The sequence below is a fragment of the Aphelocoma coerulescens genome, chromosome 3 (assembly GCF_041296385.1).
Source record: "Aphelocoma coerulescens isolate FSJ_1873_10779 chromosome 3, UR_Acoe_1.0, whole genome shotgun sequence".
In the NCBI taxonomy this organism is placed as follows: Eukaryota; Metazoa; Chordata; class Aves; order Passeriformes; family Corvidae; genus Aphelocoma; species Aphelocoma coerulescens.
In genome coordinates, this window is record NC_091016.1 from 77,836,089 (window position 1) to 77,858,205 (window position 22,117).

General features: G+C 41.5%; 1 protein-coding gene across 2 annotated transcripts in view; it reads left to right on the top strand.

The window, feature by feature from the left end:
• Positions 1-22,117, top strand: part of LAMA4 (laminin subunit alpha 4) — a 100,086-nt gene that overhangs the window by 20,348 nt on the left and 57,621 nt on the right. For both annotated transcript variants that reach the window (XM_069010956.1, XM_069010957.1), the window contains exons 2-5: positions 1,961-2,062; positions 12,498-12,622; positions 16,662-16,742; positions 21,832-22,046. In XM_069010956.1, the coding sequence (XP_068867057.1) occupies positions 1,961-2,062; positions 12,498-12,622; positions 16,662-16,742; positions 21,832-22,046 (523 nt within the window). The remainder of the gene's footprint in view (positions 1-1,960; positions 2,063-12,497; positions 12,623-16,661; positions 16,743-21,831; positions 22,047-22,117) is intronic.

The following is a 22,117-nucleotide window of genomic DNA, read 5'->3' on the forward strand; positions in this document are numbered from 1 at the left end:
TGGCAGGAGCCAGTCCTACCACTAAGACTAAACCATAAAGACTAAACAACTGAAAGAAACAAGCAGTACAAATAGACAGTATTTCTGCTGTCCCAAAGAGTCTGTGGTCTGAAGACTTTGCCTCCCAGGAGTTATTATCAAAGAAAGTGTTTCCAAAGCAAACCAGATAAAATTCTGTGCACAAGAATGGTAAAGGCAACTGAGTTTTCCATTTATGTTTATCTCAACTTCTCAGAGTTCTCTGGGTTAAGGGTGGACTAATGATTCATTTCTAAGCCTCATTTTTAAAGTTTGTTGTTAGTCATCTCCTAAGATACACTGTCTTCTAAGTGATCAGCTTGTCTGGCTGGTTAGAAGGACCTACCCACACTTGGGAATGGAAGCTAACATGCAGATGAGACTCGGGATTGCTGGCTCTTGCTACCCAGTGCTCCACAGTGGTAGCTACAGCACCATGCAGGGATGTGAGTGCAGGTCCCAGGAAAGACAGGGCCATAGCCTTGTGCCAGGGCTGGCTAGCCCCAGCCACCAGCAGGGCCCTTTGACACTACTGCTCACAGGCCAGGTTCTGCGGCTAGGGAGGTATCGCTGTGCGGGTACTGTAGACCTGCTGCTCCTGCCATGGCTTACGCTGGGCATGAGAAGCTATGGGCACCACAGTGCAGAAAAAACCCTTATCCCTGATTTCAGGGCAACCCAGGAAAATAAGGAATAGGAAGATACAAAGGAAAGCTAATCAGTGCAATACAATAATAAGCCTCTTAGCTCATACAAATGCAAGAAGACACACACCCTTCTGAGTCGCTTGAACTTTACACTTTTCCCACTTTTTTCAAGGGTAGGTGACCTCAAGAGCCACGGCATACAAAAAGTGTTGTAGAGAGAGCCACAAAAAGTATTGCAGGAAATCTGGTGTACCTCAAGCTCTGACAGCCATCTCAGGGTTGCTGTTTGTAAATGATAGCAGAAACAGGGTGTGGCAAATAATTCTTGGAGAGCTAAATGACAAGCCAGTGTCTTCGCATCAGCTCTGCAATAATATCGCAAGAGTTAGACAAGGGTAAGATATTTAGGATCTAAAAATTCATAAGTCTGCATGGATCTAACATAATATGTGTGACACAAGGAGACTGGACAGGATGAGCAGGGTGACACAGGTTAACAGAGTGACCACAGGTTGCTCCTGTGGTCAGCCTGTGTATATCTCACCAGCTTTGCATAATGAAGGAGAAGTTCCTCAATGAAGAACAAGAATTTATACATAACATATCACACAAAAACTATCCTCTTTAATTTTCTTTTTATTTTTCAGTCTTTGAAGGGCATCTTAATAGCTTTGTGTTTCTGATTCCTTATATTTATTGCTGTAATTATTATTCAAAAGAAGGTGATCCAGATATTTACAATTTCTCTTTAATTTTGGTAAGCTTTGGTAAATTATCAAAATTACTAAACTATATACAACAGGCACAGCCACACATTTATTCAAAAGGGCATTGATCTTTGTAGGTATGTTTCTGTTTCCTGTAGGTTATTAATTCAAATCTCATCAAGGCTTTGATGTAAATTTTCTAAAGCTTTTCTTTTTTATTGTTTTCTTAAGTAAAAGCTATTCCTTTCCTATAAATACACCTTCTTTACCGAATAAGGATTATGATTTCTGGTTAACTCATCTTCTAGTACAACATGCAGTAAGAATCTGCTAGCTCCACACCCATAGCTTGTCAGGGACAGGACGCAGGCAGGAATGCTGACAGCTTTAACACTCTAAGGCAGAAAAGCAAGCACCAGGACAGAGAGTGAAAGAACAAGTTCAGCATTGTGTGTGTGGTCTGCTATGATGGGGTTATACAATGTGCTCTGAGGAGATCTGATGGTTGTAGTCTTGCTTTCCCCTCCTCTCACCAAACCCAATTCTCCAACTATATATGCATAGGAAATACTTTCTTTTTCATTGCAGGGATGCCAAGAAGGATTTTATCGTACCAGCTCAGGAAAATGCTCTCCTTGCAACTGTAATGGTAATGCAAACAGATGCCTTGATGGATCTGGAATCTGTGTGGTAAGGAATTCCTGTCTTCTCTGACTGTCTGACTTTTGACACCGATGCTCAGTTTCAATACACAGCAAAAGCAGTGCCTGTACCACAGGAGCTTTTTCCTGAAGAATGATCATAAGTAGGGCCAAGATCAATACATTAATGGATTACCCTGGCCAAAATTCATTCTCACTTAAATTATCTCTGCAGATTCAAAACACTTCCCTCACACAAATGCAGTATTTGTGGGAGTTAGTATGCTGGGGAAAAATTTTAGTCCATCCGAAATATGGAAAGAGTTTTGTATACCTCTAGAGAAAAAAAAATGTATAAATTCAAACACATTTCATTCTCCCCTTTATGAATACAGTGCTGTGTATAATATAAACAATTTACAATGGTGAGTGACCCCTGTGAGAGTATATACATGTGTTATCCATAGCAATTCTGCTACATGGCAGTTTCCTGCTGTGAAGGAACAACATGAGAAGGTTGAAATAATACACCAAGGGAAGAGTGTGTTGAATTCCAAGGTACTGTTACAATTTCCCATATGTTCAATCTGACTCAGAATCACCTCATACAGAAAGCTGTGTGTTAGTAATAGTCTTCAAACATTTGTAGCTCCAGAGCAAAAATCAATCCAGTAAAACTAATCCAAACTACTAGTGGGCAATCAGGACACTAATACATTAAAAAAAAGATGGAAGTTAGTACTATATTTAAACCACCTAGCAAGAGCTAGGTACTAGTATACTCTTTGCAGCCTTGTAAAGCAGGAGTAGAGCCCAGAACCACTTGCTCTGCAATGTGTTACTTTTGACAAGTCATAAACCTTTGCCCTCAGTTTCTCTCTTCATAAAATGGATTCATAATATTCACATACTTTGCATCATTGCAACCACTATCAAGTTTTCAGTTATGCGAATACATAAAGTCAAGTTCCATGGCATATTTCCTACCATTTTTATTTCTGTGGGAAGAAGACAGTGCAGCTGTTCAGAGCAGGAGCAATTAGTATGGCTTGGCCACTGTAAAGTGCTTAGAACTGGCTGGTTTCTGCAGAGCACATATTGACTTAGTCTTTAAAAACTAAATTTTCAAAAGTGGTTTTAGACCGCCAGGCATTCCCAGCTATCCTATTTCACATACACAAGGCTTTTGCTCATGGGATGATTGTCCCCTTAGTGCCAAGTGACAATGATGCCAAAGGAAAACTTTTGATGGAAGACTTGGGGCGAAGACAGAGAGCTTGTCAAATGTCTGCTTCTGATCACTCTGGTCACCAGAGAGCTTCTGGAGTAGCCTATATGAGTTAGGAAGTGATTGTATCCTCAGGTTACAAAGACAACAGAAGACCTGTTTCCTATCTTCTACAAAAATAAGGCTGAAGTCAAGGGTTCAGGACAAACAAACAAAAAAATAACCAGAAAATTTACAGTATCAGGAAGAAATTATCTGAAAGTAAATGCGCATTCCTGACTGGTGTTTCTTCAGGATACTAAACTCTTGGAACCAGCTAGGTAGTAAGTAAAACTAAAAGCTAAACCCACCGTTTGGATTCAAATAGCTATTTGATAGCTTATCTGAAGGATTTAAAAAGCCATTAAGCTCAGGTCATTTACTTCTATATAAAAAGGAAGAGTGAAAAGGCTTAAGTGAAATAAAAGTGAAAGGTAGAGGGAAAGAGCAGAATGAAAGGGAGGTTTAAAGGTTTGATAGCATAAAACAGAACCAGAGATGCCCATGGGGGAAGCAGTAACAGGACCTTCCTGAAGATTCGGAAATGTCCAGAGAAGCTTGGAAGACTAATGAAATTGGTAAACAGCAAAATGTGACTGAGAAAGCAAGGGAGAAGAAAAGCTTAGAGAAAGAAAGATGGAACTTGAATTACAGCAGGAAGAAGCATGTCAAATGAATGAATTCATTCTGTTTAGGAAAAGGTGACTTGATGGTTGGTAATGTGACTTGTATTTGTATCAGCGGACAAAGGAGCCTTCCCTAAGGGCTGTTCTGGAGAAGGACATGTGTGGGTTTGGCCAAAGCCTGCTGGGGCAGAAATGAGTCAGTACCTCCATAGCTGGGAGTTCCTCTGAAGAGATAAGACCACATGGTATGGAGAGCTCATCATTCTCTCTGTTCTCAAATGTTTAGGCAAACTACTCCAATAACTCTTGCAGTGGTAACCACCATACCTGATAGTAAGACAAGATTTTCTCCATTCAGTTACCTTTTAATGGGCTGTTAAAAATTAAACATGTATTTATCCCACATTATTATTGTTGTCATCCTCTATTTCCATGAGTATGAACTTGCTATCTCCCTGCTTCCAAGATGCAACAGCATTCTAAAGTTCTATCACTCATGGACTCTCCACCATAACCACATCTTACCTTAACCTTGAGCCATAGATACAGAATGTCTTTAACAGAGGATCTTCAGAAGGACTGATCTTCCCCAAAGTTAAGGTTTTCTTTATCTGCATGTTTATCAACATAATGGAATGATTTAAACATTAAAAAAACCCATCACTTTTTAAAGTTAGCTCTGCTAACAATGCTGGAAGCAATAATAACATCAAAGTAATCATAACACTATGGTTGGTTGGTAGGTATTTTTTTATAGTAATAACTAAGCTGTAAGACCTGAATAAATGGACAAGACAGTACAAAAAGGAAAAAGTACTCTGTTTCAGAAGGGATGAAATTAAAGGGTTAGGCCCCATATGATGCTCTGAGGCCATCATATTATGCAAATCCCTCAAATCAATTTGGCAAATGTAGTTCCCACAGCATACAAATTAATGAAATTTTCATTGGCCTGTGCCCGGAATTCAAAATCAAATAAAATTAAACCCTTTTTAATGATGCCTTAAGGTAGAGTGCTCATATCTTTAATTTCTGCTGACATACATATCTTGAGGTTCTGTTTCAAAACTTCTCTCAGCTTATTCATAGAGTGCAAATCAAACCCACAAGTCATTAAAAGCTTATTGAATGACACAATCAATGATTCAACAATCTCTTTAGGTAACCAGACAGAAGAAATTATTGCAGACAGAGCCTTTCTTGCATAGATGTCCTCATAAAACCAGTGCAGGAATCAGTCACGTAGTCCTGTAACTAAAACTGAGGACACACAGTCCATTTTGTTAGGATAGAAAATCACCCAAGTGTTAGAAGAAGAATAGCCAGCACAGCATAAGCTCTACTAATGATATATTAAAAGAGAGATGTCAAATACTGCTTCGTTTCAAAGACACCATCTGGTGATGCACACAAGGCTGGTAGGGGAAGAAACACCAATTCTTTGTGCTGATCTTGGACTTTGGATTTTTAACATCATTTTCTCAGTTCTGGCTAAGAGAAGAAAATTAAGTCTGTTTTCAGGCTCTAGCTTTTGATTTCAGAAACATGCATATATGTGATATTAAGTGGGTGAAACTGCAAGAGCTTCAAGTGGTCACCTGCAGACCCAGGGAGGTACATTTGTCCTGCATAAGGCCCATCAGGTTTTGCTGCTAATAAGAGAGGAAGATATTAAGGGAATGTTTTGACTCCTTCACCATCCCCCAGACCGCACCCCACCAGCAATCTACAGCTGACCTATTTCTTTAGAGCACCTCCACTGAGGGTTGGACAGCACAAAATTCAGACATGGGAGTGGCCTTCAAATGACTGGTCATCAGAGGGGTTGGTGATGGTCAGCTCTGGAAAGAGTAACTTATGGGGGTGGAACAGGTTTTCTAAAGCTGTCATATCCTGTGCAAGTAGTACAATTGTCAGGGCTTCACCATACTAAAAAATTTGATTGCACAGTCTAAGGAAGGAAGTTGCTTGAGGTGACTGCAATGTGCTATGACAATGACTCCAAATGAACACAAAAAAATGGATCGAAATGTTGGAAGTTTTCAAAAAATACCAAGCTGTTTATCCAGGCAAAATTTTTGTTAGAATGAGTTATCAGTGCCTTACATGAGGTTTCTACTGTTAATGGAGATCAGATCTTCCTAGATGCATGAAAACACAGAACAGAAGAAGTGAGTCAGGAGGAAGCATTCTAGCAGAAGGTGAAGTGTAAATTTCTTGTTGTCTCCCTAAAAATCTCTAAGTGGTTTGTTATTATTTCAGTCCCATATATTTGATCAGTCTTTATATAAGGCATCCAAATACCCATAAGTAAATAAATAAATAAATAAATGTGACCATTTTGGAACAAGAAAGACCAAATGATCCTAACAGCAGAGAGGATAAATCCACTGGTATCCTTTCCCGCCTTTTATGGAATTTTTTTACAATAGAGCATATTGTCGTGGAAGTGATTTGTGTTTAAGCATTTGGGTTTACAGCTGAGTGGAAAGGTTGGAACAGATTTGGCAGTTCTGCCCAAGAGGATAATATGTTCCACATGGTTGCCAAGGCTGGTCTGGAGAGTTGCCAGTGGATCTACAACCATCCATCAAGCACGAACAAAAAGCAGTAGGGAGCTAGCAAAACTCCCCAGCTCGTTAGGTACTTCTGCCTACACAAAGAGCCTTGATGCTTATAGCTCACTGCTTCTTTCTGCAAAGATGGGCTACAGATATCTAAACAGCACTGGTGATATAAGTTTGAAAATCTAGCCAGAACTGCAACAGTCTCATGCTAAAATGCAGCCCTTCTCTTCTCCAGAGCATTTTTGAATGCAGAAGTTGACAAAAGCATTAGTATTAGTCAACTCATTTTCTCAGGTATAGCTATTTCCCTCCCTCTTAGCTATGTTTAAACTTAGTATTTGTTGTCCTATCCAGTTCACTGTTGAAAACATGCACCAGTGACCCCCAACACTTTGTTTCCACTCCTGCACAGCCGTGTAGGAGGCACAGAGGAAATCAGGCCAGGACTGCGAGGAGGGGCTGCTGCTGCTCTCCCACCTGCTCAGCCACATTTGTCACAGCTAGCTGCCACAAGTGATGGGTTGAGAAACTAGAAGGCCAGGTGCATTTGGCAAGGCATCAGCTCCCACTGTACTCATACAGGACAAGGTCCACCAATCAAAACTTTGACATAGATAGAGGGGGTATTTTGACCCAGACCACACCAGGAAATTAGTTTTGTAGCTATCCTCATTTTTTCTTTTTTTACTTAGACAGGTGTCTTTACTTTAGTAAAAATTGCACAATACTTTGTATTTACTTTAAGTGCTTCATCTCCTCCTTCCATATGAAATTCTAAAAACTAATGCTGCATCTCACCCACAATGGCTGGAGAGACAAAGCTTGAAATCCTAAACCTCATAGATGGAAAAGATAAAACATGTACAATTCTTGGCTTTCAAGTCAAGTTATGCTGCACTCTCTTTTTATTATTATTATTTTGGTATAGCAACAAATTCTGGTGTGCTGGCATGCGCAATGCTATGCAGCTCTGTAATCTCAGATATGAGAACATATGTGAGGGGATGTGTAAATCTACCTCCAAATACAGACTGCACAGCAATGTAAACCACCTGCATCTCTTTACCTATGAAATTTATTTTTCCTTGTGCAATCTTCTGCATTAACAATTGTTAAAAGACTGTCTCTCAGAAGGACAAGTAATAAGGGAGAAAAAAGGTAAACAAACCGACAATTCCTGATATATTGTAACAATGACTGTTTCCATCTCCAAAGTAATAAGATCATCAAGGTTTGAGGACACTTCCAGATTTCACAGGCAATATTTAAGACCCTGTTCTTTTGGGAGGTTTTATTTGTGGTTTTAGGGCGGATTTGTTGATGTACTGACTTCAGGAGAGGCAGGGCTAAGTATTAACTTTTGATTGCCCCTGGAGTGTCTCCATACCATCCAGCATTAGGTGCTGGATGGTATGGAGACACTGGTCTAACTGGTGCTCTGCACCACTCTGTGGCAGGTCCTGTCTTTATGTTTAGAGGGTATGCAGAAAACCAGTCTGCTACCTGTTTCCTATGGAGAAGGTCCAGACCAGCTAAATTGCACTTTGTTATCCCTCAGATGAAATAACTTCCCTAAAACTGCAAAAATGGCAGATTTAATGAAGCTGGTGCCTTTGAAGACCATTTGAATGAGCTCTTCTCTTGCGAGTTCAGGTTCTTAAATGAAGGTGGGGTAGATTCCCACCTCAGTTTTTCAGTTATTTCAATTTACACAAGCATGTTTGTCTTGTGGTGGGAAACTTGTCCTAGTACTATTGCCTGAAGAGAATAAACAAGCTTTTCACTATTATTTGTGCACAAGTGTATCTGTTGAAAAGAACTGCATCACATGAAGTGTTCTGTGTTCTCAGAACAGTGGTTCCAGCTTTACTTTCCCATCAAATATGTCTAGGAGCTCAGTGCTGACAATCATTTCCAGGTAACACCCCACACTCCTCCACAGCACCATTTCATGTTCTTTTCATGTTATTTTCATGTGTGCACAGATAGTTACAGTAAGAGCCAGGTAGAAATGCTCACACAGATTGTTGGCCTCAGTGAGACCAGAGTAGTAAGACCAGCTAAGACATTTTCTTACACCGGCAAATGCAATCCAGCTACTCAGTCATCAGACGAGCCGCTGCTGGATGAATGATTACACGCTGTAGATCTATACAGAAGCTTTTAGAAGCCAGGCTGCTATTGATGATCCACTGAAAATTATCCACTGAGAAGCAAAACACTTTTCTCAAACTACCACGCCAGTGTCACCCAGTGCTGGGAATCACCCATGAGCTACAGGGAGGATGTTTTCCCTGCCTTCAGATATGTCTCTTGGGCTTAATGCACTCAGCAGTTTACTTGGAGATGCAAAATAATGGAACATAAAATATAAGGACACTTTTTCTATCACTGTAAAAATATGGTTCTAAATACCCACAGAAGTTCTGTCTTGCTAAATAAGATAAAGTCACTTTTATATAATCACTAACTAGAGAAAAACTACAAAGTGTTCTCAGTTAATGGGGTATCTGGGTAAAAGAGCCCTTTTTCACTTCTGTTCAGTTTAGAAGATGAAAAACTGTAGATTTGAGGAGCAACATTTGCTGTCCAGCTCTGTTCATTGCAATGGTATTTGAGCTTTGGAAACCAGCAGCAGACTGACTCTCTTAATACCCATGTGTTGTTTGGAGAGCTGAGGACAAACAAGGTGAAGTGAACTGATCAAACACAGTGCAGGCTACAATCCGAGCCCATCCGAGACCTCTGCCAGTGCTTCAGACACAGGGTGGCTCAGTGTCTGAGCACTAGGTGCCCATGGTCTCATATCTCACTGGTGGTACAGTAACATCACTTTTTCAGTGGATAATGACACATGTAAAATATTTTTTAAACTGTATTAGCCTTCCATTAGCCTTCTGGCTCTTACCACATGCCCTGTGATCAGTGCCCTTCTTTCCCCCTCCTCCTCCTCCTCCTCCTTCTCTTCCTCATATTCAAACTTCCTCCCAGTATTCTCTCATTTTAGAGGCTCTTAGTTAAAATAACCCTCCGGTTTTCCATATACTAAGTATTTTATCCCTTACAGCAAATATGACTAAGAAAAAACACCTTTAGCTCTAAAACTACTGATGGCTAATCTATTTAAAGACCTGTGAAATAAAAATTGGCTTTTTTTCCTTTTTCTCATCTTGTTCTACTTGCTGTAGAGTTCTCTGGCCAAATGACAGCCTTGTACAAAGAAATAATTTCTGTGCAACGGGTTCTCTCTGACTATAAAGCATGCAGCAAGATAAGCAAAGTTTTGTAGAATCAAAAAGGATCTGAGCTAAAATAATGAGTCCTAATGGGGGAGCCTTTTATGGAATTCAAAGAAGAAATATTGATTAAAAAAAATCAGATGTGTTTTTATGAGCAAAACCAAAACCATCAATGTTTCCAGGACAAAATTCTGCCGCTAAATCGAAGTCACAACACTTGGATACAAAACTAATCTAGGAATGCCTGTGCAAGTGAAGCTTGACTATTTATTTTCATTATGTCTTCCCTAATCTCATTCCTCTCTTCTCATACTCTTTTCCTCAAAGAACGCACCGTAATTGGAGAAGAGAGCGAGTTTCAAATCTGCAGGGGCTGCCACAGGTGGAAAATTGATTAGCTGAGTTCACCCATCCCCACTCCAGCATTGCTGAGGAATTTCCAGCCACAGAGACATCAAGGTGCCCCTCACCCCAGGCTAGGGAGCTCCCTCCCATTTTGAGCACTCCTGAAATCCCACACACAGCTCTCCTGTCGGTTCCTACCTCCTGGGCCAGGTAGCAGAAGAGGTCCCACGCAGGGCCCGACTGAACGTCTCTGCAGCCCATGTGTGATCTCCAGCAGAGGCAATGGGAGGTTCAGGCTACAAGGGCACCTAGACTGGCCCGTTTCTGAAGTCTCTGCTTCGTACTCCACCATCCCCCACAACTGCTCTATTAGAGTATGTCACAGGGTACATACCTCCTGAGTCCTTAGAATATCCATTTATAAATCTGTTGCTCATTAATTCATCTAAGGAGCCCCTTTCTAACCCTGCAAGTACACTTGCCTCCTGGCAGCAAGTAGCAGAAGACTATGCTCAGTATAGGGAAGTACCTCTTCAAGTCAGTGCCCCTCAGTTTTTGTATTACAGAATTTGGGTGAACTATTGTATTGCATTCAGCTTATTCACAAACTTTCAAATTATACATAACCCAAACACACCTCCTGCCGTTCTGTCTAAGCTGAGCAGCCCTACATTTTCTGTTTCTGTAAGACACTGGTGAATACTGAACAAAACTCATATCAGCACCAAGGCTTAAGTGTTCCGAATAGTGACTCTTCCCACTCCAAAAAGTTACTGTTATATCCTACCCTTAACTTCCTACACTTTATCAGCCTTCAGATTGCAAAAGAAAATTTTTTCAAGTTTCCTTTCAACTTAGTTGGTTTTTCGTGGAAGGCCAGATAGGTTACATCCTCTGGTTCTGCTTCATACCCTTGCTATTTGCACCATTATGCAGCAGGTTAGTGAAGCAGGAGCTCCTGAATCAGATGATGCTTATTCACATACTCAGAGATCCTTATTTATTACAGACACTGTCATCTTCCCAGGCATGGAAATCACATCTGTCAGTCTGCAGTTTCCATGATCCATGCTTTTAGCTCAGAAAAAGAAAGAATCAAGGAAGCTAACCCAAACCTACAGCAAACATGCACAGATAGAGTAGCTCTCCACATATGTCTGCCATGGATCTGCTTCCTTGCTGCCTCAAGTCTGGCATAGCTGTTTGTGTCTGCACTGTATCCATACAAAGTTCTGTAACTGGAGAGTTCTGGTTCAGGGACACTGCAAAACTTCACAGTTGCAAGAGTGGAAACCTTTTTTGCATCCTTCCTACTATTTTAAAGTACCCTGGTGAGACAGCTCCCAATGCTCCTTTCCAGTCACCAGTCTTGCTGAAACCTGTATCTGGGCTCAAGTCTGTTGGCAGTATTTACCAGCAGATACCTCTTTTTTTTGTTTTGGAGTCAATAAAAGGGATTTTTCCCTTCTGGCACGTGCAGTTCAAAACAGGGCTGGCAGCTACACCTGAGGAGCTCTGACACTTCTGCTCCAGCACCTGCCAGCCACATATGTCTGTTTTGTCCTGTGCTGCACCTTGTCAACACTTCCTGCTGGTCATTGTAATAATTTATAGTATTTTTATTCAAAGCTGTGTCAGCTTGTTTGCCTGAATCTGTCAATATCTTGAAAGGTTGTGCCGGTTTAGCCAAAATTAGAAATATATTCTCTGAGAGAAGGCAGATTACAAACCGCCCCTCCGCCCTACCAGGTTTGGGAAAAAAAAAACACTTTTTCCTCGAAGGAAAGTGAATGAGGTAAAACTATTTATTTAACAAACACACGGGAAAAGGAAAATAATGCTAAATAATAAAATCTCTCTCTGTGGAGAAAAACCTGGGAAAATTTCAGTCCTCCCTTTGGTCTCCCTCCTTCTCAGAGCTGGGACTTGGCCCAGGGCCAGGCCCTCTGTGCTCGGTGGAAAGTCCTCCCAGTGTGTCCTGATATTGAAGCAGTCCAACAGAAAAAGGAAAAAAATCCAAAATTCCAGGAAAAATGAAGTTCAATTCTCTGGAGGAAAAAAAAATGAAAAACTGCTGAACAAGCAAGCAGGGTGCCTCTCTGCTCCTCTCCCCACAGCCCAGCAGCAGCAGAAGGAAAAGAAAATGCAGAGAACGAGAGTGTGTTATCTCTGTCCCTGTCCTTGAAAAGCACTGCTTTGAGAAGCTTGCTCAGTTTTCTCTCTCTCTGCTCAGGCTCAGTTTAAAAGCATAGAAAGGCATAAAACTAATTTCTGGGCACAGAGCAGCAGTAGGGAATACAACATCAAGTCACCCCAAGACAAAGGTCAAGGGTGATCTTGGCCATTCTTCTGCTTGGCCAGGTCTTCAGCTAAGTGATGTCTTTCTGAATCAGGCAGCACCTCCATTTAACTTTCACCATTCTGTCTCTTTCCACTGCAGGACTGCCAGAGAAACACAACAGGACAGCACTGCGAGCAGTGTCCGGATGGCTTCATTGGTGATGTTGTCAGAGGAGTGCCCACCTTCTGCCAGCCCTGCCCCTGTCCCCTGCCAGCACTTGCCAAGTATGTAAAGAGTCTTTGCTTCTCTTTGATTTGGGTTGGCTTTGGCCCTCTCCAAGGTGGGGTCAACATCCCTTCCGGAATGCAGGAGACAAAGGCTGCTGCCCTCGACAAACACAGGGGAAAATAAGAAGACTACCAGCTGCTCATGTTTATAACCACAGGAAACAGCATTTCACATTTAGAAGGTGTAAAATATCTTGAAATGCTCATACCAATTCTTACCAGAGGGAGGAGAATGAGCTAGTTCAAGTTCATCCTTTTATGTAGAAGAGATTATTCAGTTACTGGTTGCTTTTAAAAATCCATTACAGTACAATTCTCAAGAAAGGTGGCATGAGAGATTTACATGGCTGAGACAGAGAGGAAAAAAAGACAGACAGCAAGTTCAATCCATGTCACCTGAAGGGTAAACCCAAAGACAAAAAAAGCATGGTTTTGCAGTCCCCTGAGTGTACAGCAGCTGGATCTGGTTAGCACAGTAACAGTTCAAAGGAAATTGTTGGAGGATCCTGTGACAGGTACAGTGCCCTTTCAGTGATGCCCAGGTATTTTTGGGTAAGAAAGTCTGAAACCTGACAGAAAACCAAGACCAAGTCAGGGAACTCCAAATGTGTGCTTCATGCCTTCAGAAAAAAAAAAGAAAAAACAAGAAAAAACAAAGAAAACACAAAAATACAAGCCACAACCAGCCATTAGAAACAATTAGTGGCATGTCAGTAATGCAGCTGAAAGAAATTATCAACTTCCTCTCGCTCAGATTCATGCTCTGGGAGAGAGGTATCAATGCAAATCCCACCACAGGCAGATGATAGTAAGTAGTTGCCAACAGGCTGAAGCTATTTTTCAGGGAGCTAGATATTCCTCTCGTGTTGTTTCCCATTCTGCTTTCAGCAGGACTTCACAGCACAGGGAATTTTGTCCCTACTGTATTTGTTTGCTGTTGCTATAGGATTACTCACACAACCTTAAGGTGGAATGAGCTGTGTTTTGCTCATCTGCTCAGGGCTCAAACTGGCAAAGGAACAAAATCACCCTGGACAAATTCCCACATATTCCTTCTTGGCTTTTGCAGTGAGCTGCAGACATGTGAGAAGGGCCATGGGGTGAAGAACAGCTATTGTTGAAAAGCTTCAGCTTTGCCTGGATTACAGAGAAAATCCTTCAGAGACAGCGGAAGAACCTGTTTTTGCTCACATGTAGAAAGGCTTAGGAGTGAGCAAGCTCTCAGATGAAGCAGACTATTTCTTCCAGTTTCAGTAGCAGCTGTGATGCCTGAAAAAGTAGAAATACAACAATCAGGAGGGGTTTTTTTTCCTTAGCAAACTGGGGTTTTTAACCTGTTGGGCACAAAGCAGCCACTTTGGTGTAAGAAGCTGTTCTCTGAGCCACAGCCTGGGCTGCACATGCCTGAGGCACTAGTGCATGAGCCTCAAGCTCTGCCAAGCAAGGTCGGTCAGGCAAGGTCTGGTCTGTGCTCCCTACAGCTCGATTTGACACAGCGTGACTGGGTCTGCATTCACCCAGACCCTGCCTCATCCTGCAGCCCAACAGGCTCTGCAGCAGTGCTCCCTGAGAGCTGGGAGCTGGCTGGTCCACCACGCCACTGAGCATGGCTCAGTGCAGTGGGACCTGCAGGGACTTGGGCTACAGCCTTTCTCTGCCAGTGCTATGGGAGATGGAAGCAGAGGCCAAGGAGCATTCTCTGTTTCAACACACTCCTTAGCTAGGGACATTATGTCTCTGCTATTCCAGACCACTAGAGAGAAGGAAATCCCAAACCCAAAACTCAACAGCATGGGATTGGGAAGGGAGAACAAAAGTTGCAAGGAGCCGGAATGCAAATGCCTCAACATTAGCAGCAATACGTGGCTTGGACTTGATGAGCCTCAGGGGACCCTTCCATCCCAGGATATTCTATGTTCTATGACGTTGTCCCGCCTTTGAAAATATCTCAGTAAAAATCCACTTCACTTCTTTGGTTTTCCATCAGAAAAGTCCTGAAGGTAATAATTAAAGGAACATTCCATCCCAATTTGCCTCATACCACTATTTAAATAACATGCAGAAATTGCCTATTCAGCTTCTTGCATGAGAGAGACCTGACCACAGAAACAGTCTTCAGCTGGGGCTGGAACAGGCAAAAAATAATTGAGCAACATTAAGCTTTACTAAAGCTTAACTAAATTCAAAGAAAAAATGCTCTTTATTAGTTGGGGTTTTTTTCAATTTTCCTGTATTAATCCTACTACATATAAAGAGTAAGGCAAAATAATAACTCTACCAGAAGCAGAGAAACATTAAATGGCTTTATAAAAGAACATCCAAAGGATGTTGTTTTGTACTCTGTCTTACTTTGGAAATAGAATACCAAATCTGTGAACAGACAGATGCATCAGATAGATATTTTTTCCAGGAATTCATCAGTGTCTCTAGATTTTCTTACCAGACTATCCTCATATCTTCTATCCTGGGAACTTTTGAAGTAACTTTTGGACATTACACATAAAGTATAATGTCATCTCTTTGGAATAAAAAAAAAAAGGAGGATGGAGGTTGTTTCACAGTCCAGCAGATGTTGTTTCTTTTCAAACCCAAGGGAATTATAAAGCCTTTTTTTCCCCCTAGAAGTTCACAAAAAGTATAAAACATGAGGAAGATTTAGTCTTGCTTTATAACTTAAATCCACAATGTGGTTTTTGCAGCTACGTGAAGGAATTACTCTTTGTGAAAAAAGAGGAAGCCTGCCAAACTATTATGACTTTCTCAACATGCTCTTGTAAAAGTCACACAGAAGTTAATTTGTAAATTCTGTGAGAAGAATCTCATTTTATGTTCTCTCTGGTTATCTGAAATGTTTTGAAACAGCATATATCCAGACAGATTTTTTTGTCTCTGGTTGTCCAACCAGTTGAGAAATGCTGGCAGGAACTGAAATTCTGCGGGAATTCTCGTCACCTTTCAATGTCGTTTGTTCCTGGAACAAGCATGGATCCTGCACTTTCCCATTGCTCTGAGTCTTTTGGCCTGTGTGAAATGGATGCAACCCAGCCACAGCTGTCCAGCACCGTACAACTCAGGAGCTGTGTTTTAGCAACCAAGGGCCTGCAGCTGGAAACTGCTGCCACTCTCTACTCTGGTTGCATTCTAGTGCTGGCAGAAATTTATTCACACATGTTGCAAACTAACTAGAAACATCTTAGACCATATCTCTTTTTTCCTGCAAACGTATTTAAGCCATGTCCATCACTGTGTTTGAAATGCAGATAAAATTTGCAATTTCCACATCTGGCCACTGCTGTTCCTTGGGTCTCATATTTAGTTAAACATTTGTTAAATCCTGAAAACATAAGAAAACAAAGGAATCCATGATTTAGAATCATGGCAGTAGAAATTACAGCCCAAGCTATTACTGCAATCAGCATACTTGGCATGTTGGTCTCAGAAGAGGCCACAGACTCTTTCCAGCTTACTTGGAAAAGATGGTAGAGCAGCTTCAGTTACTGTGAATGAGGACAACATTACTGAGGTCAGTTTTCACCACTAGGAACTTCCAGATTGGAAATTGAGGAAAACTATAGGATTTGCATAGGAAACTGCTGCATCCATTCCAGAATCTCAGTTCCTGAAGTGCTCATTGCAGTGTCCTTCACAAACAATATTTTACCCCTTGGGATTATAGACAGGAAGGAATTAGGTTCACGTGACACACATATTTATCTTAAGTTCCTTAGCTAAAGTGTGTGTATCAAAACCTGCAGATGTATCTGATCTGCACTGCAAGACAAGAACTTTCATACATATACATCTGTATTTATATAGCTCCATAGTGCTATACACTAATCAGTGCTTCCTGAACTAATTTAAAGACTAAAGAAGGGGTATAATGTAAATTACACAAATAGCTTAACACCTATTCAGCTATGAATAACCAAGAGCCAGAGTTCACATTGACAACAAATGTCCATACTGTAACAAAGAAACATTCCCAAGTGTTTGTCATTGCCTGGTATTCTAACTATTCATCCTAATAAAATTCCAGCTTTGCAGTCTCCTGTTACAGAAAAAGTGGAAGTGTGCGTTGTGTCTGCAAGGAAAACTATGCAGGACCCAACTGTGAAAGGTAAGAAACTCATAGGATGACTTGTTGGTCAGCAATACAGAAGTCCAGAATTTTTTGGGGTAATTTTCCCATACTGGGCAGAAATTATGCATTGTTTTCATCAGGTAGAATCATGTCTGTTGAATGATCTCATTCAGTTCCTACTGAAAAGCATTAAAATTTGCTGTGCACATGTCAGCATAAGACAGACATTTACATATGATGTATTTTGATCTAGTTCTTGCACTTTGTCTACCTTCATGTGGTGATCTTCCTAAAAGGAATGCAATTTAATACTATAAAATGCAAATCAGAAACAACAGATGAAGTGAAAAGTATCCGCCATGTCAATGCCTCTTGCAATTCGCCCCTCTAAAATATGTAGCAGGTTTCTACCAAATAACTTTTACAAAAGCAAAGGAGAAAATCCACTATCAAGCCAAATTCTTAAAGCAGATGCAGCTTTTTTTAGTTACATTTTAAATACACTTCACAGGCATAATTCAATAAAGTCAAGCAAACAACCATAGGCCAGTGTTGCTTTTCAACTTTCCCTTATGTCCATAAAGAATTTCCAGTAAATATTCTCTGAATAACAAAGGATACAAATAAATGGAACTATACAGCAGAAATATAACTTCATGTGCTGTAAGATGCTGTCTTACTTGTTATGAACACATATGGATTATGCTTCAATGAATGTCAGGGACCTGATTATAATTCAGAAATTGTTCTTGAACAGCCAATTAATTAAAAACCTCTCACACAAACACTGAGGGATATGGGATGGCTCAGACAACGGCTTCCTGAACATCTCCTTTTGTTTTCCCTTAAAGCCCCTGAAGTGTTTAAGTCTTTAGTTAACTGTCATTAATGGGCAAGCCTTGAATTCAAATGATACTTAATGTAACAGTCAGAGAAGGGAAAAAAGGATGCTTAAGATGCAAAGAGAAATCAATATGAAAAGGTAAGATGAACAGTGAGTAAAGGCTTTTCCCCTTACAGATGATGCAAAAACATCAATTACCTCCACATCACTAAAATGATGACAGCAACAGTGAAAGCAGATGGCACAAAAATAAAAACCCACCCTTGTTTACAGGCCCACGACTGTATTCTTTTGTTCTTTCAAAATGTCAGGTTTATACACAAAGGATAATGCAGACAATTAAAAGGTCGTTGAGGTTTCTTAATGGTTATTAAAATGTCAACCCAGACTACAAGCAACACAAATCCCAAGAAATGGGTAGCAGCAGCATAGAAACAGCAGAAAATAGCATCAGCTTTGTTTTCTAATGGCCACTACCCAGCCTGACACAGTGCATCTGTCTCAAGGAAGGCAAAGCTGTGCAGAAAAAGCTACAGAAAGAAATCAGCCTGTCCTCATCACCACAGTAAAACTTCGGCTAATTGCTGGGGTAAGCTGCAAGCAGTGACAAACAGGACTTGCCTTCTGGTAGGCTCCTGGTCCTACTCCCACTTGTATCAGAAAAGTCAAAAAGTGTTTCAAAGCTGGATGATGAATTGCTTGTCCCTGCCCACTTGCCAAAGAGCGAGTCTCTACTTGGCACACTGTGCTATTGGGCACTATCACCATTCCCTTCTCCCACTGCAGCTGTTGTGCAATCAGCTTGCTGGCACGGGATCCTGAGAGAGAAGGGTCATTGCCCCAGGCCCTTCCCGAAGCCCAAAGAACAACTCGTGTCCCCAGGGACAGGAAGAGGAAGGCTGCATCCTGCTCCCTGCTCTCCCTCCCAGCACTCCACAGCACTCGGCGACAGGCACTGCAGTGCAGTGTGCTGCAGGACACCGCTCCCAGAGCAGCTCACCAGGAGGCAATCTGCTCCATTTCCCCTGGCATTTGTGTAGGAGGCTTTCTTGCGCTGTTCTGGAGGCTTGGCACAAACCTATCCAGTTCATGTTTGCCAGCAAAAGGTGGCGTGAAATCACAGAGGCCCTTGCAAGAAACTGAGAAAACCAGCTTCCCGAAGTGAAATTTAGGAATTAATCGTTTTTCTCCCGGACTTCAGCATTAAAGCATCAGGATGGTAACTGATGAAATCCAGGTTTTGTTAATGCATAACTGTTAAAAAAAGATAACCGAACAAATGACACTTTAGTGTCCAAAGCAAATAGATGGAAAAGGTTCTTTTGGCATTGCCAGAGAAGAGGAAGTTAAGAGGAATTTCTTACTCACTGATAGTTACAGGAAGCCACTAGGGCTGCAAAATGAAATAAAGATAACTTTGCAGTTTTATTATGGGAGAGGAAATATTACTTTTTAGCCAAAAAGGGTCATTTATTGATACAATATAGGAAAATACACTTACTGCAGACCTCTTAACTTTTTCAGGCCATAAAGTGCAGAGATGGAGCAGTATATTTCCAGCCAGTGGCCTCTGCTCTTCTCACATTCTATCCAGTATTCGAAACAGGTTAACTGCCTCAGCACTATGAGATACACTGAGAGGCAAAGGGAAGGGGAAAGTGAAGGTAACACATTTATTTTCAGCTCCAAAAGTTTTTTTTTTGCTTTAAACAGCTGCTCCAGATGAGAAGTTATGGCTAATAAAAATGAGTTATGGAGTCACTGAATAGTTTGGGTTGGGAGGAACCTTAAAGATTATCTGGTTCCAACTCCCTGCCATGGCAGGGACACCTTACACTAGACCAGGTTGCTCAGAGCTCCACCCAGCCTGGCCTTGAACACTTTCAGGGATGAGGCATCCACAGCTTCTCTGGGCAACGTGTTCTGGTGCCTCAGATGGCCATAAAAAGCAGCACTTACAAAATACCTGTGGGGATGGGAGGAAGTGTTGTCTACATTCCTGGCAAGTGAACTGAACAGTATATTTCAGAAAAGAAGGGAAAGAAATGGCCTTGTCCTGATGAGACAGGACAGACATTGCAGGCCTGGTGGGGGTAGCATGCTGTTGTTGGTAGATGTGGGCAACAGTGAGCAAAAGGCTGGTCTGACCCCAGCCCTATTCAGTGGCCTCTGTGAACTTGGTGGCCACATTAGAGAGATGATCATTTGGAAAATACCTCACTACAGAAAAACAATAAATTGAAATCTTAGAAAACCACAGCAAGACTTCTGGCATGACTGAAAAGTAGCTTTTCCCATCACTGCCTGCTCTAACTCCCATGGGAATGGTTCCACCAAATCATAATCATAAATGGCACTCTGCACTCAGTGTTGCATTCACAGATCTTCAAGGGGTGCACAGAACTCCCGGTCACACTTTAATTCTTTACATCTGGGTCACTCAAATGATAAAATCTGCCCCAAAGATTCTGGCAGTGCTGCAAAGAGACAGAAAGAGCGTTTGTCATTGACAAAAGCAGTATTTGAGTCAGCCAAGTGGTTTATATTAAGATGCTTAAAATTTTATGTGTTTCTACTGTGAGGATTCAGGACTGGAACATGAACAAAGCAGTGTTGAGGAAATTACTCTCTGTATGAAAAAAAAAATAAAACAGAAAATGTAGGAACAGATCAAAACTCAAAGCTTTTTTCAGATCCTCCACATTTTCATGGCTCAGACATGGCAGAACCTGGATTTGTCTGTGTTCAGATTGTAGAAGACAACAGGCCATGGTTTAGGTATCCAGCCAGAATTTGGGAAAATTAATCTGAACTGCCTGAGTGCTCACCCTCCCTGCTTACCAACAACGGACAAAAAAAACAGCATCTTAAACAGGACTTTGGATGGGAGACAAGGACAATGTGGTGATAAACCAGAACAAACTATAATAAATACACCTTACCTAAATCATCACAGCAACTATTCAATCCTGCAATTCCTTCAGCCAGCAATTGCTACACCAGCTAGTTGTTCCCCTTCTGGTAGGAATTCTTCATTTCCAGTTTTGGGGTATGAGTCCCCTGATCTCTGCACTCCAGGCTTCTGCTTCATGGGCCCTCCTGCCACCAGACAGTGACACCATGAACAGTGTGGGTTGCCCTTGTCCTACCAGGTGATCCCTCCAGTCCATCAAACACTGCTCCATGGTGCTCCAGATGCCAACTCCTCCAGAAAATCCCTTGCTCAAGGATTCACTCTCATTAGCGCTCCATGCCCACCCCAGTACCAATCTCCTTGTCCTAATGGTTGTTTTGCAAAAGCTCCCCTTGCTTGTAGGATTAAGCACATTCCCTGATATCAGCAGAAACATCTTTAACTGAGACACTTTCTTTCCAAATAACCAAATCTATTACTACCTCTTAGCTTAGAGCCACTGATCAGCCAGGAATGTTACACATCACCAGTGTGTCTATACTCTGAAAAACCACTATAGTATCAACATCTCTCTCAATGTAAGATGTAGAAAGTTCTCAGCTGAAATGCTTCCCAGAAATGACAAGACATGATAAGAAATTTGGACCCATTTCAGGCCTTCGCTGTGGTGCTTGGTACCCACCTCCCTCTCTCCTGATGCAAACCAAGAGAGGAATCCTCCCTTCCTGGTGACTGCTCTCAGCCTTTTACCCTCATCCAACAAGCTAACATCAAACAGATCTGAAAAACAGAGTCTGGTTCAGGGCCTATTCTATTTGCAAAAACCAGAAACCACCCCAATACCTCACCACAGAAGTATTTCTATAAACCTTTCCTGGTCAGTACTTTTTATGTACATTTATAATAGAAATAAGGCCTGGACTTCCTCTGAGTTTCAGCATCCTGAAATGCAGTCTCTTACCCCAGTTTCCTATATAACACAATATAGTTGGTGAGATACAGAGCTGAAAGAGACCAAAATAAACACTGTAGAGCTGCCTTGCTGCCAAAGTAATTCTGTCACAGATTTTAAAACAATAGGGAGCAAATTATTTCACTGCTAAAGACACACACAAAAAATAAATTAATGCAGACTGGTGTGCTTGAGATATCAGGGGTGTTCAAGAAGGGAAAAATATATAACGGTACAGATTGAGATTAGAGCACAAAATAGCCTCAGTAGGAGTAAAGCTCCTAATTAGCCTTCTGTCCATTAGAAGCTGCAGACAGTGATCAATTCCTGGTAACATAAATAAGGTCAGAGAAAAAAAGGTGTTGCAGATTAGAATGTCATTGCTCGTCATTGCCTGTGTTGCTCTTCCTTTCAGGTGTGCCCCTGGTTACTATGGGAACCCTTTGCTAATTGGAAGCACTTGTAAAAAATGTGACTGCAATGGCAACTCAGACCCAAATCTGATTTTTGAAGACTGTGATGAAGTGACCGGCCAGTGCCGCAACTGCCTGCACCACACCAGCGGGTTCAAGTGCGAACGATGTGCTCCGGGCTACTATGGGGACGCCAGATTAGCTAAAAACTGCACAGGTATTCTCTATAGCTTTTTAAAGCAGAGCTGAGCAACAGGCAGCACAGCGTGGTCTGTGGATGATCTCCCA